Source organism: Tinamus guttatus, unplaced genomic scaffold, assembly GCF_059628265.1.
Source record: "Tinamus guttatus ecotype Peru unplaced genomic scaffold, ASM5962826v1 Tinamus_guttatus_pri_ptg000119l, whole genome shotgun sequence".
NCBI classification, from domain to species: domain Eukaryota; kingdom Metazoa; phylum Chordata; class Aves; order Tinamiformes; family Tinamidae; genus Tinamus; species Tinamus guttatus.
Genome location: NW_028288653.1, coordinates 2,453,569 through 2,465,888, shown reverse-complemented (window position 1 = coordinate 2,465,888; position 12,320 = coordinate 2,453,569). Strand labels below are relative to the sequence as shown.

The following is a 12,320-nucleotide window of genomic DNA, read 5'->3' as shown; positions in this document are numbered from 1 at the left end:
CTACAGATTCATTCTTACTGTAGGTATTACTTGCTTTCTTTTTTTTTTCTTTTTTTTGTGTCAGCCTTCTAGAAAAGACTTTCTGTTTGGGCTTGCCAAGCCTATTCTGAAGTTGCCCCGTAGAAGCAAAATGAGTAGACCAGATAGATAACACATCTCTGCAACCATCCAGAAAAAATACACTTCTGTCATGTCTTTCATCTGAATTTCAGTGCAATCTGTTTTCTTGCACTTGTGTTTTCTTTGAGAGGGCAATAAATACTTCTATTTACCAACAATTCATCCTACCCTATCTACTTCCCAAAGCCATTATATCTCCAATGGGTAATTAAACAACAGGGAAAAAAAAGAAAAAAGAAAAATAAAGTTTTCTGAATTTGACATTCTCCACTTAATTGACTATGTCAGTAATTTCTCAGCAAAATTACAATGTTTTACAACTTCTTATTTACTGTTTGAGTATAAAAAGACTTGTTTTCAACTTAATCTCCTTGCACATTTCTCATATGGATAAACATGGTAATTACATAACAAGTATGTTTACACAATTCATTTTTAATTATACTTAACTCAAAATTCTAAAGAATTCTAAAGAATTTAGAAGATACCATGTTGGTGAACTAATAAATGTATAGTGTTCAGATCATTGCCCATTTGGGTTTTAAGGAAAAATTCTAATACATTATCATTTGAATCAGGAAATATTTAGTAAAATGGACACGTTCTTATTTGTTTGTATTTAACATGGAGAGAAGAAAAAATAGTCATGAACAATTACTATGCCCTCTATTAATAGAAAGTATTATTCCTATTTTGTCGAACTACTGAAGAAGCTTAATGACCGGTTACTAGTAGCAGACTGATTTTGACCTAAAATATTCATAGTAGATAAACCTAGAACAAGAGAAATCACTCAAAAGTCTATCATCAGTGAAGCAGAATAAATATATATTTCTAAAGGACTGAGATTGCTGAAAAGCTAATTACAGGGTGGATGTGTCATTTTATTCATGTCCATCAGTTTTGGAAAAACGTTAATTTTAATTGTGATTGCTGTCTTTTTGAAGACTCTGGTGACAGCCAAGTGTCAGTTGATGAAGACCCTAACTCTGCCCCCAAAATAAATTTGCCAGAGAGAACTGACAACATTTTTTAAAGAGAGAAACTACAGGAAAGGAACTGCACCTTTGCAACGCTCACAGCAAGCTCCTCTCTGCTTAATGACGAGAGCACAGTCCTTGGAAAGCACTGGGCACTTCTCTCTTTTGCATGTCACTTCCTTATTCTGGAAAAAAAAAAAAGAATAGACAAGAGCTACTGTAAGTAAACCAAATCCAGATCTCAGTTTCTTGCAATTCAATAAATCAAATGTGAGGCTAGCAAGCTTCTCTCTTGCTTGAGAAGAGGTCCTTGGGATTCAAAACAATTTTCTCCCCTTGGAGGACTGTAGTAGAGGACAGTCCCTAAATTATGCAGGAGTCCAAATAAATGGTATTTAAATGGTAGACAGTAATTCATAACCGCCACATATAACAGCATAGCAAATGTGTTCCACTGCAGAAATCCAGTTATATGGAAAGCTAGTTACACGATGTGCCTGTTAAAACATCCTCAGTGTCTTGAAGTGTTGCCTCCTGAACCACAGTTCAGAAATCACTTCTCATAGCGATGAAGAGCAGACAGCAGAGGAAAAGACAACAATCTCAAAGAAAACAGTACTCTCCTGCAGCGCAGAAAACCATTCTGACTAACTAACTATGCAGGGGTCCCTCAGAAGGGACAACTATAACTGATCTCTTTTTCCCCAGAATGCTCAGGATCTGCAAAGCAATACAAACAGGTAGAGTTGTTGTACATTATAGTATCATCTTGCAGTGACTGTCCAGGCCAAAGATCGCATTGATCATGTTAAGGAATGTCAATGCAAGAGTGTGAAAATGGACAGAAGAAATATTTCATTTATAGCCTGACATTCCCCTGTCATATCAACCATTCTGGTTAACCCTATCTGTGTATAGAGAAGAAAACAAATACTTTTTTTTCTCTTTAAGTAAAGTTTTGGTACTTTAAATTCCTGACTGAAGTAGCTTTCTGAAGTGAGCTCCACCTATAATTAGTAGCTCAGTTCATTAAGTGACACAGGGGGCCATTTACTAGATTTAAGCACCCACCTCATCCAGTCTTATGACTTAATTAGAGACTAAAAAAAATCACAGGGCTAGAGAAATGTAAATCATAAAACTAAAGGAAAAGAAACCATGCTTTTCAGTCTTTTTCTTTTGCTCCCTGTGGCCTTATTCAAGGTGCCTGTGAAGGATAACACACAGGTTTTATTACACTCCAGCCTCTTTGTCTAAAATGAGAGTTTTTTTTTTTTCAAAGTCACTGTCTGATCTGATGGGAGCTATAAAGGCACTTCAATCTTATCAGCATAAATGAGGAATAACTCTAGCCAAGTCAGTGTGAAATCAGTAAATGAGGATCGTGTCCTAAAGCTCTCAGCTAAACTGCAGCTACTGTAAAAAGGCCACTACTAGTTACTGATATACGTGCTGGCTGCTTTTCATCATTCCAGCCTTGCAAAGCAACCATAAATGCAATTTTACTGGCTAGTTAAGCTGAATTTATGACAGTTCCGAAGTTCTGGATTAGCACAAAGAAGCCAGAGTATAGCAGTGAAACTGGCTCAACAACTTCTTTCTAGAGCTCCGAATGAAATTCTGATTTCCTTTATGTGAACATCGTGCCCCTGACTTTGCCTCACTTCAGCCTCAGTTAGATGTGTTAAAAGGCAGCAAAAAACAAGTTTATCAAACCTCCCAAAAATACAAGTCTACATTTCAAAGGATTCTGCTAAGTTCTGATTCTTTTCAATGGCAGTTTGTTTAATGAAAGACTGAAAAATATCTACTGGCCCACAATGGTGGGAAAACTCTTTTGCATGTTGAAATGGGTTTGAAGGAAAGGCAAAATCCACTTGTGTTTTCCTTTGGAGCACATGATTTACCTCAAGGGGATTTGTGGCACACAGTGACCTTCCATGGTAACCTATCCATGTAGGATCCATTACGGCAGGCTCACTGAGCACCTACCCTTTAGACTCCCTCATCAAAGGAAGAAATCATTACAGGAGATGGCAGGGAGAGGGGAGATATAGGTAAAAGGCAGCTCTGTATTTCCTCTTGCACCCTGATTCACCCTGATGCACCAGAGCACCTGTAGTGTATGTCAAAAACAGTCCTATTTCTTAGCAGCCTTTTCCCCCTTTCTCCCAAGTACTGGCTGCCTCCCCCGCCCTCAAATACTTCCCAGCCATCATCTGGCTCTTTAGAAAGGGCTGTCTCAGCTGGTTGTCCCATGTCAGCAGTACAAAATAATCCTAATTATGACCCTGACGTGTATTTCAAACAAGAGGTATCTGGCTTCAGACTAAACATCTCTTATTTGGCCCAGACCACTTATATCAGAAATGACTGAAGCAACTCAGAAGACAGGGGAGGGAGCCAAATTCAGATCTTATTCTTCTCCATGTATCACCAGCAAGCTTGGTGGCCACATCTCAGTCTCAGGACCTTCATTACAGGTGAGGATGGAAGCAACAGGAAAGAAAAATCAAAGCTGAGCATGGCTCTGTAGCCTAGTGGCTGGGAAGTTTTCCTGGGAAGGAAGATTTTGGAGTTCACGCCCCAGTGCCAAGGGCTATTTTACATTAAGCAGCTGCTCCATTTAAAGTACAATAACGGGTCTCGGTGCAGTGGCTAGAGCTGAAGAGTCCTCCCCTTTGGAGAGTATCTCAAGCAGCAGGCTACGGACTCACATTTCCTTTCTTTATCCCAGCAGACCTTCAACTACTTGCTGCTCAGTGGACCTGCAGCCACTGGAGGGGCTTGTTCCTCACAGTTCCCAAACCCACCGGTCTTGATCAAGAGGACTTTTGTGGGAAAGTGGGAGATGGATCTTGGATTTGCCTCTGGAGGTGGAGGGCACCGGGCAAAGATCTCCTTCTCAGAGGTGAGTGCACCAGTTGCTACAGCATGGTGCTAAAAGGTGTGGGAGGAGATGCCACACTTACACTACATTTTTATTAAAAAAAAAAAAAAGCAAGGAAAAGAAAAGAAAAGAAAAGAAAAGAAAAGAAAAGAAAAGAAAAGAAAAGAAAAGAAAAGAAAAGAAAAGAAAAGAAAAGAAAAGAAAAGAAAAGAAAAGAAAAGAAAAGAAAAGAAAAGAAAAGAAAAGAAAAGAAAAGAAAAGAAAAGAAAGCAGGGAGCACCAGCAGCTCTGTCCTTTGAAGGAGACACCCACAGGTGCAGGGTAGTAGAAGCAGTTCTTTGACATCATGACTAGACTGCCTCAGTCTTGATGAGAGGTGGGATTTATAGAGCCAATGTCCTACATGGTCTTATAGGTGAGCCCCTGAAGACAGACCTTGATGTGCCTAGTTCCCTGTGCATGTGAGTCATGGGGCCTAATAGAGAGGCTAAGATGCTCTTCTAGACATGACTTACTGCGATGCTCAGAGGTATGGCCCCTATGGCTCTTTTGGGGGTCTTTTTGCTCACCAGACATACAGTAGAGCCACAATCAATTCAAACCCTCTCAGTATTGTGTTAATGCCAGAATCTCTATTGAATTAAACACAGACGAGGGCAACTCCCTGCAAGTGCAGTGAGGTTCCCCTTGTTTCTTCTAAGACTGAATTTAATCTTGAAATTCTTTCTAGGAATGCTCTTTCTTTAGCTCAGCTCTGCCCGTTGTGGAAAATTAGGCCAGAAGATGTGGAGGAAAGGGTTAATACCACGCAATCAATCATATGGCAGGAGCAGATAAAGCAGGGCTGGTAAATCATTGTTTAGTCTATTGCAGTCAGGCATTATCCAGTGCAGATTTCCTAGGCCCATAGGGTGTAAAAGTACTAAGATAAAACAAGGAGCAATTGTCACCAGGAACTTTTTTTCCACCCTGCAGTCCAAAGCACTGCTTTTAACATGCACTGTCAATCTGCCTGTTCCAGTTTTGCTGCCTCCTTCCCTCCCATTTCACAAGGCAAAGTGAGAGCAAACGGACTTTTAACAACAAATCCTTTCCTTCCAAAAACGTCCCCTCCTACCCCCCTGCAAGCATAACATTTCATTACTTGTCCTAACCATACATTTAAAAAGTTGTTAAGTAGCTGCATGCAGGAGAGCTGTATTACCAAACCTCCATCTGTGTTGACAACAGTGTCTCAGGAGTTGCTGAAAGCTCTTGGATACTTTGATTTTTGCTGTTCTTAAGAGAAAACTTCTTAGACGGCAACATTCAGAAGCCAACTGTTATGGGAGGGTAGGGGATTTTTTCCTTTTGTTTAAAGGACATGCACTCTGGCACTGAGAAGTGCAGAAGAGACACATGGCTCATAAATACATAAACCATTTGCTAAATCAGAAACCTGCGAGTCAGTCAAAATCCATAATAGAATCCCAAGATTCATAATAAATAACTTTTAATTATAGTCCTGCACAATAGTTATTTTAAACAGATGGTTTATAGATTCACATCTGGGATTTTCTTTCCTTTTTTTTTTTTTTTTAATTTAGTGCTCAGGCACACACACAGAAAGTGAGAGAACATCGCAAGACCTCAGCTAAGTTTTTTGTTAATGTTGGAAAAATACATAGATTTTAAGAGGTCGAGCTGATCCAGAACGATGCTGCCACATCTGACGCAACTCCCCAGCGGACACACAGTAAAGGGTTCAGGCTGGAATTTCAGACTCCCTTGGAAAGAAAAATTTAGGGAAGTGCTAGATAATCACCCTGGACTCCTCACTGAGTCTGACTGCTTTTTAGCAGGCTTGGGGAAAAAACAGACTATTTTGTTTGGTGCCCTCTTTTCTCACCTCTCCCACACTTTGCCAGCGGGAACCAGCGCTCCCGTCTTTAACACAGCGCGATGTCAAATTCCTGTACAGGAGAGATACATTAACCAGAGCTATTACTGGTGTTACTGCTTCACGTTACCTTTATTATAACCTTTTCTCAACACAGTTTGTTCATCCTCCACACACACCTTGTATTTTTACCTTCCATCAAAGAATTCCACACAAAATAGCCCATTGCAGTGACAAAATATATCAAGACTAACCGTCTTAAGCTCATGTGGTACAGTTAAATAAAATGCCAACATAAAAAGAAAAAGAGAGAGAGAGAGAAAAAAATAGAAAAGAAATCTGAATATTTGGCAGAGATCTCAGAGAGGACGTGAGCCAAACCACAGCTTGGAAGCCACAGCCAACTTTCTAGAGGGCTCCCCACTGGGCTTCTGCCATCTCACACATCAGCCGCTAGGAGGATGGCGCTTCTCAACCTGGATGTGGCTTGCAGGAGAGAAAAATCAGAAGCCCGCTTGGTTTCATCAGGGCTCCATCAGCAAGGACCCCAGCAAACACTGCTCTGAGCCCAGTGTTTCACCGTCAGCTGCAGGATAGACCTGGCTGGGAAGATGCTGCAGATGTGGGCTCTCGGCGGCGGAAATTTCCACTGGGAAATTCTGTTCTTTTTTATGGATTGAGAATGCTGTCAGGAGACTCACACTGCTTTTCTGGTATCCTGAAGATATTAAATATTTATGTGGAATAGGAAAAAATGTTGCCTAAACTTTCATTTAACTGAAAAAAGGCTGTAGAGAGAGAAATACTAAAAGCAACAGCGGCAGGTTAAGTAGGAATATGAACTACCATTAATGGCTAATCCTGACAACACTCATTTTCGACCATTATTCATTGCAGTCCTACTATTAAGCTCATTAGTAACTGACTGACAGAACTCCTCAAGAGTTCAGAGTGTCTCTGCAAGGAGAAGCCCTGTGGGATCAGCCCATGAAAGAGTAACAATTTTCAAATGATGGTGAAAGTTGCCCCTGGGGAATTTGGGATGGCGCTTTCCAGTGTGCACATATGACCTTGGGAGGAAAAAAAAGAGCCATTTGAAATTAATGAGGCAAATGCACTCAAGTCACTTAGGCAACCTCCTCGCCGCAAGGTGTGGGGAAGGCTCAAGCGCAAGTTAAAGCACGCTGAGCACCACGACCCTGCCTGTCTCCCAGCCGTGCTGCTGGCCCAGATATCCATCATGGCCAGAGCATCCCCCCAGCGCTCACGGAGTTGTGCTGAGTCCAGCCAGGCCTCAGGAGTGAGGGTTCGGGCCTGTGCTGGCATCCATGCTCTGCCCCTTAGCACAGCTTGGGAGCGCAGAGCTGCTTACGTGCACGCAACCAAGACACTGGGCCAACTCCACCTCGAGGACAGGCTGAGACACGTGCGTAACTCGTGGTCTAGACAAATCCTGAGGCGCTTGCTCAAAATACTACCCTTACTCCTTTGGCACTCTTGCTTGGAACTTACTGTTTCGGCCCGACCTCCAAACTTCACTTTAATTAATAGAGCTGATGCAAGCAAGCAGGCCCTAGTAAGTACTGTGGGACTGCTGTCTCCAGTGCATATTCCCCTGTCTGAGTAAGAGCTGTACAATTTGGCCTTAGGGAGGAGACACCACTTACAAAGGCACGAGTATGAAGGCCCTTCAAACCACTAACAAGAAGAAAAAGGTCACAGTTCCCTTGTTTCCACTTGTTTCCCAAGTTTCCCCTTGCAGAAACAAACTTTGTGGGTTCAATGACAAAAATGATTTAGCACACTGCATGGAGTTTTAAATTCAAACTAGAAAAATGTTTTCCTTTGAAACAATAGCTGTTTTCTGCAAAATGATAAAGTTCTCTTTGTTCACCTACACAAAGCCACAAACATTGATGAATATGCTTCACCATGCCGAGAGAGAAGCCCTATTAATTTTAAATGTGTCTTTAATTTTAGTGGGACAACTCACATGAGCGAAGTCAAACAGATGCTTAAATACTTGCAGGATTAGGATCTTGCCCATCACACAACATGACGATGATTTCAGCATGAGTTGCATTAGACACGTGCAAATGACAGTATTTCATCATGAATAAAATATGCTGGTTCAGTCCACAAAGTTTCTCTCTTTTCCCTTTTTTGAAAAGAGCACACACGGTAGCCTCTGATTCACTCCCTTGTCCTCATAATCTCTTTAGTTTATCTGCCCCCTCTGCTCAAAGCAGCAGCCCGTCGCTGACACCAGGCAGGGATGAGGCTAAAGCTCCGCTCGCTGCAGCCATCCTCAGCCAACATCAACGACTGCCCTTCAGCCGAGGCTATCCCCGCGCCCTGGGAAATACAACTAAAACAAAAGTCTTGCTTGCTGAAAGATGACACCAAATTTCACCACAAGCAGGGATTTGCCACCACTGAGAGGAACACATTAGCGTGTGTAAGTCGCTCAGGACACATCACTCACAAACCTTTATAGCCTTTTTTCTTTTTTTTTTTTTTCAGTGTGCTTAATGATGTTCACCAGCATGAGGAAAGTGACCTCTGTGGCCAGCTTCGGGCCTGATTTTCCCTGACAGCAGCCTGCTGCAGTACTACATAGTGAAAAGAAAGCACTTCCCTCTCATATTTGTTTGCATTAAGGCAACTGCTACGACTGCAGCTGGCATCAGGGTCTCATTACATCAGACATCACATAAGCACATGCTAAGAGTAGATCCCCTATTCCAATGAGCTTACCGTCCAAGCAGACACAGACAGAAAAAATGACCATAATTGCACACTAAGTCAGTGAGAAAGCCAGAACAGGATCCAGACCTCTTAGCTTGCAATCTTGCTGCCTCCATCTCACCCTTTAAGTGTGATTTAGGACTAGAATTTGACCCTAATAAAGACAAAGCTCTTTACCTTTCAAGAGAGTAGCATATGACAATCTCCTAACAATAACAGGCCTGGTCTTCAGAAGTCCCCTGCAGTTCACACTGTAGACCAAAATATTTCATTAAAAAAAAAACAGGAGTTGTGTTTCAGAGAAAGGACACGCATCAGGGTTTTTGTGGGAGAATACATCCCTATATTTCATGACGTGCATGCATTTAAATTTTCCATTTTTTTTCTTTCAAGTTTTAGCCCCCCAAATTAATGGGCTTTTTTTTTTTTTAAGAAAAGAACTCACATTACTTACCAAATAGCCAGCTAAATCTAATGATGATAAGCAAACTACCATTTCTGACAAAGAAAATGGTAGTTTCAAAAAGCAAAAACTGTCGGTTTGAAGTTCAGAGCACCAGCATGTACCAGTGCTGCTGGAAGAGGTGATGGCCCCCAGAGCAGACCCTAATAGCTTAACAGTTTGCTAGACATTGCCAGTCATCCAGCTCAGCCAGTCAAACTTTTTGGCTGGTCACTGTCCAACTCATGGTGAGCAAAAGGAATGATGTGGAAAGTCTGGTCCAGCCTAATCTGTTTTATCCAGACTGAAGCAGATATGAAGAATCCATGCATGCAATTCTGACAGGAGATAGGAATTTCCTAGAAAAGGAAAGGGAAAGGCAGCTGAGGGCGGTAAATTTCCCACTACCTTAGTTAGATCCAGATCTACACAGCCTAAGCAAATGAATGTGAAATATTGCTGCTTCCCCAGGTGTATTAGCTTTTGGAGCATGCTGCTTTGCTGACTTGAGCTCAGTGTACTGCTATGGGCTGAGGAAGATGAGCTTTCTTATCTAACCCACATACTTCCTTAGTAGTACTGGCGTGAAAATACTCTAAGGAAATGGCAGCCTAGTAAAATGTTGAACTTTTAGCACTGATGAATTATCAAACTGATTTCTGAAAGAATAAAGCAGGTTGTGCTCAAGGTTTAAAATAGTTGATAAAAATCAGTTGAATTCAACTAATTTTCTATCAAACCATGATCTCACATTTTCCTGTCTCAAAAATTATCAACAGTTTTTCATCAAAAGATTGTCTCATCAAAAAAGCCTCTTTACAATGCTCCCTTTAGTTTTATAACTATTGCCATCCTGGTTCAATAGGCTGTATTCAGCCTTTTTCCCTGTGGACTTATTGCCAATAAGAGACATGCAAAACCATGAAATCTTTAAAATGCGCATCGAAAACTGACCAAAATTCCGAATATCCAGATGAGACCACCCCATCTTCTACTACAGACTAAATACCAACAGGTAGTCATTTCTCTTCTACTTATGTAAATGAAAATGTCATTTGGCATTTATTTAAATGAGCTTCATTAACTGTGTTTTTATAAAAATCATCTCATCACATTTTGATGTGATAAATCTATAAATTCATTATCCAAACAATATGTTACCTCTCACTGTATCTAAGAGACCTCTTTATTGCTCTCCCTGCCTGAAATCTGCTTACTCGAGCTTTACACTGGAGATTTAGGTAGTGGCAAATGGTCCATTTTGGGGCTTGAGCCTGTACTAAAAACTTTGAACAAAGCAGCCCTTGAGGCCATGTAGTTTCTAAAGCGTTTAAAAAGCCCAATGGGCCTCCTAACTTGCTCTGCAACAAGTCATATCCCATGAAGAAATTCACTTCTGTACAACACAAAAACAGGGTTAGATTAAAGAAAAGGAAAGAAAAAAAGCAAGCCCCCCTGCTGCTCTGTCTGGCCAGAATCATGTCTTTTACTGCCCATATCCTCTAAAGAAACGATGCTCTGATGATATATTACCCTAATACATCACTGAGTGACAGTTTTCTCATGATACTGTATCCTCAAAGATGTGATGCATGCCAGAAGCAGCAACAGGGGATCTTGGTGGGGGGTAGAGAGTCGTCTTTTTATTTTCTTCCCCCTTTTTTTTTTAATCTACAATTTATTTTTTAATGTTATTTTGTCTGGAAAATCCATATCAATCCCAACTTCATAATCCAAAGGACTCCTAGAAGTTTCACAGAAATAGCATTGTTTTAAAACTGGAAAGGACCAGAAAGCAAACAAACAAACAAAACCCCTCTTCATTTAATTGAAGCAGGTTTTGAAACAGAACCAAAATGCTCGAGGAACAGCAACCAAATAAAAATAGTAGCCCGAAAGAAAGTAACACAAGTCTGTTTTCTATTAGAAAAAATTCTATTTCTATTTCGGCAAGAGGCTTCTAGGCACTGTTGTTTCAATGTACTTGCAAGTATGAGGCTGAGCCCTGACCCTGCTTTTGTTTTCTTAAGTGATCTTGTCTCGTGTATTGTAAAAAAAAAAAGTAAAGGTGAAGGCTGTTCACTGCAGTCTGCCGTGAGAAGAGGCATCACTAGCGTGTCTGTGGGTCTGTCTGCCTAGAGGAGCCTGTGGGCAGCACGGGACGAGGAGCACCGGCACCTCAGACAGGACTCGTGAAGGAAGCAGGAGCTCCGGGGTCTCACTGAGCGCGCAGGATCTCACTGCTCTGCTCCTGCTCTGCGCTGGTGGCATCTCAGGGAGGCAGCTGGTAACCCCAGTGCTGCAGTCAGTGCCAACGGGAGGAGGCTCCAGCCACAGGAAAACTTAGTCAGAAAAAATTACAACCAAATGACGCTTTATTTGACACATCTCATTTCTGTGTGTTTCTATTTCACATCCACTCAGGCTCCTGATGGATACAAAGCTTCATGGTTGTGAGAAAGGGAGGGGGAATAAATTCCCCTTTGCTGTGATCAATGGTGTTGCCAAATTAGGTTTAGATTTTGACTTTTGAAAGCTTTGGCTCTTGGGGAGAAAAAGCGCATTTTGACTGATGAACTAAGCAAAAGCGATATGAAAGTCCTTGCAAGGAAAGGGAAAGCTAAGGCTGTCAAAGGCACTTTCGCAAGGCTCTGGCTGACTCTGACCACATTTTGCGGCCTGGCCCTTGCTGCTTTTGGGTGAGATGTAGCAGGCCTCGTTCACAGCAGCGATTGCTTCGCCACATGACACTGCCCCTGCAGTCAATGAAACCACCCACGGGAGCGCGGAGCTTCGCGCTGAGCTTTGCAGCTAGGCGGGCACATGCGCAGTGCCCTGGGTGCTGGGTAGGACGGGTTAATTAAGCATTTTATTTTTAAATGTCGCTCTGGAAAGAAGCTTGCTGTCCCAAATAAGCAACTAATATTGCACAACCACTTTCTGCTTGAAAAATCCAGTGGTTAAAAACATGCTTTTGCATAATCTCAGCCCTGCAGGGACAGTTCTCACTTCTGCAGAGCGAATTCCCGTCTTTCTGTTTTGCACATGTACAAACAAACAGATCCTGGAGCGTCCAAAGCTTATGAATCTCCGCTATAATAATGCATTGAATAGAGGCAACTCAAAAAGATTTCTCACAGCCTGTGTTCCCTTCGCGCCTTCCTTTCCCCTGCCCTGCTTGCACTGCTGGAAGTAAAAAAAAATACCTGTTTCTGACAAGTAAATGGAGCTGACATTAGAGCAAAGCTATAAGGTGAATGG

General features: G+C 41.8%; 1 protein-coding gene across 3 annotated transcripts in view; it reads right to left on the bottom strand.

Moving 5' to 3' along the window:
• The window catches only part of BMPER (BMP binding endothelial regulator), a 150,422-nt gene that overhangs the window by 123,682 nt on the left and 14,420 nt on the right, over window positions 1-12,320 (bottom strand). Inside the window, exon 3 of one of the 3 annotated variants that reach the window (XM_010226532.2) lies at window positions 1,186-1,285. The exons of the other annotated variants lie outside the window; for them this stretch is intronic. Coding sequence (XP_010224834.2) covers window positions 1,186-1,285 — 100 coding nt within the window. The remainder of the gene's footprint in view (window positions 1-1,185; window positions 1,286-12,320) is intronic. 3 annotated transcript variants of the gene reach the window in all.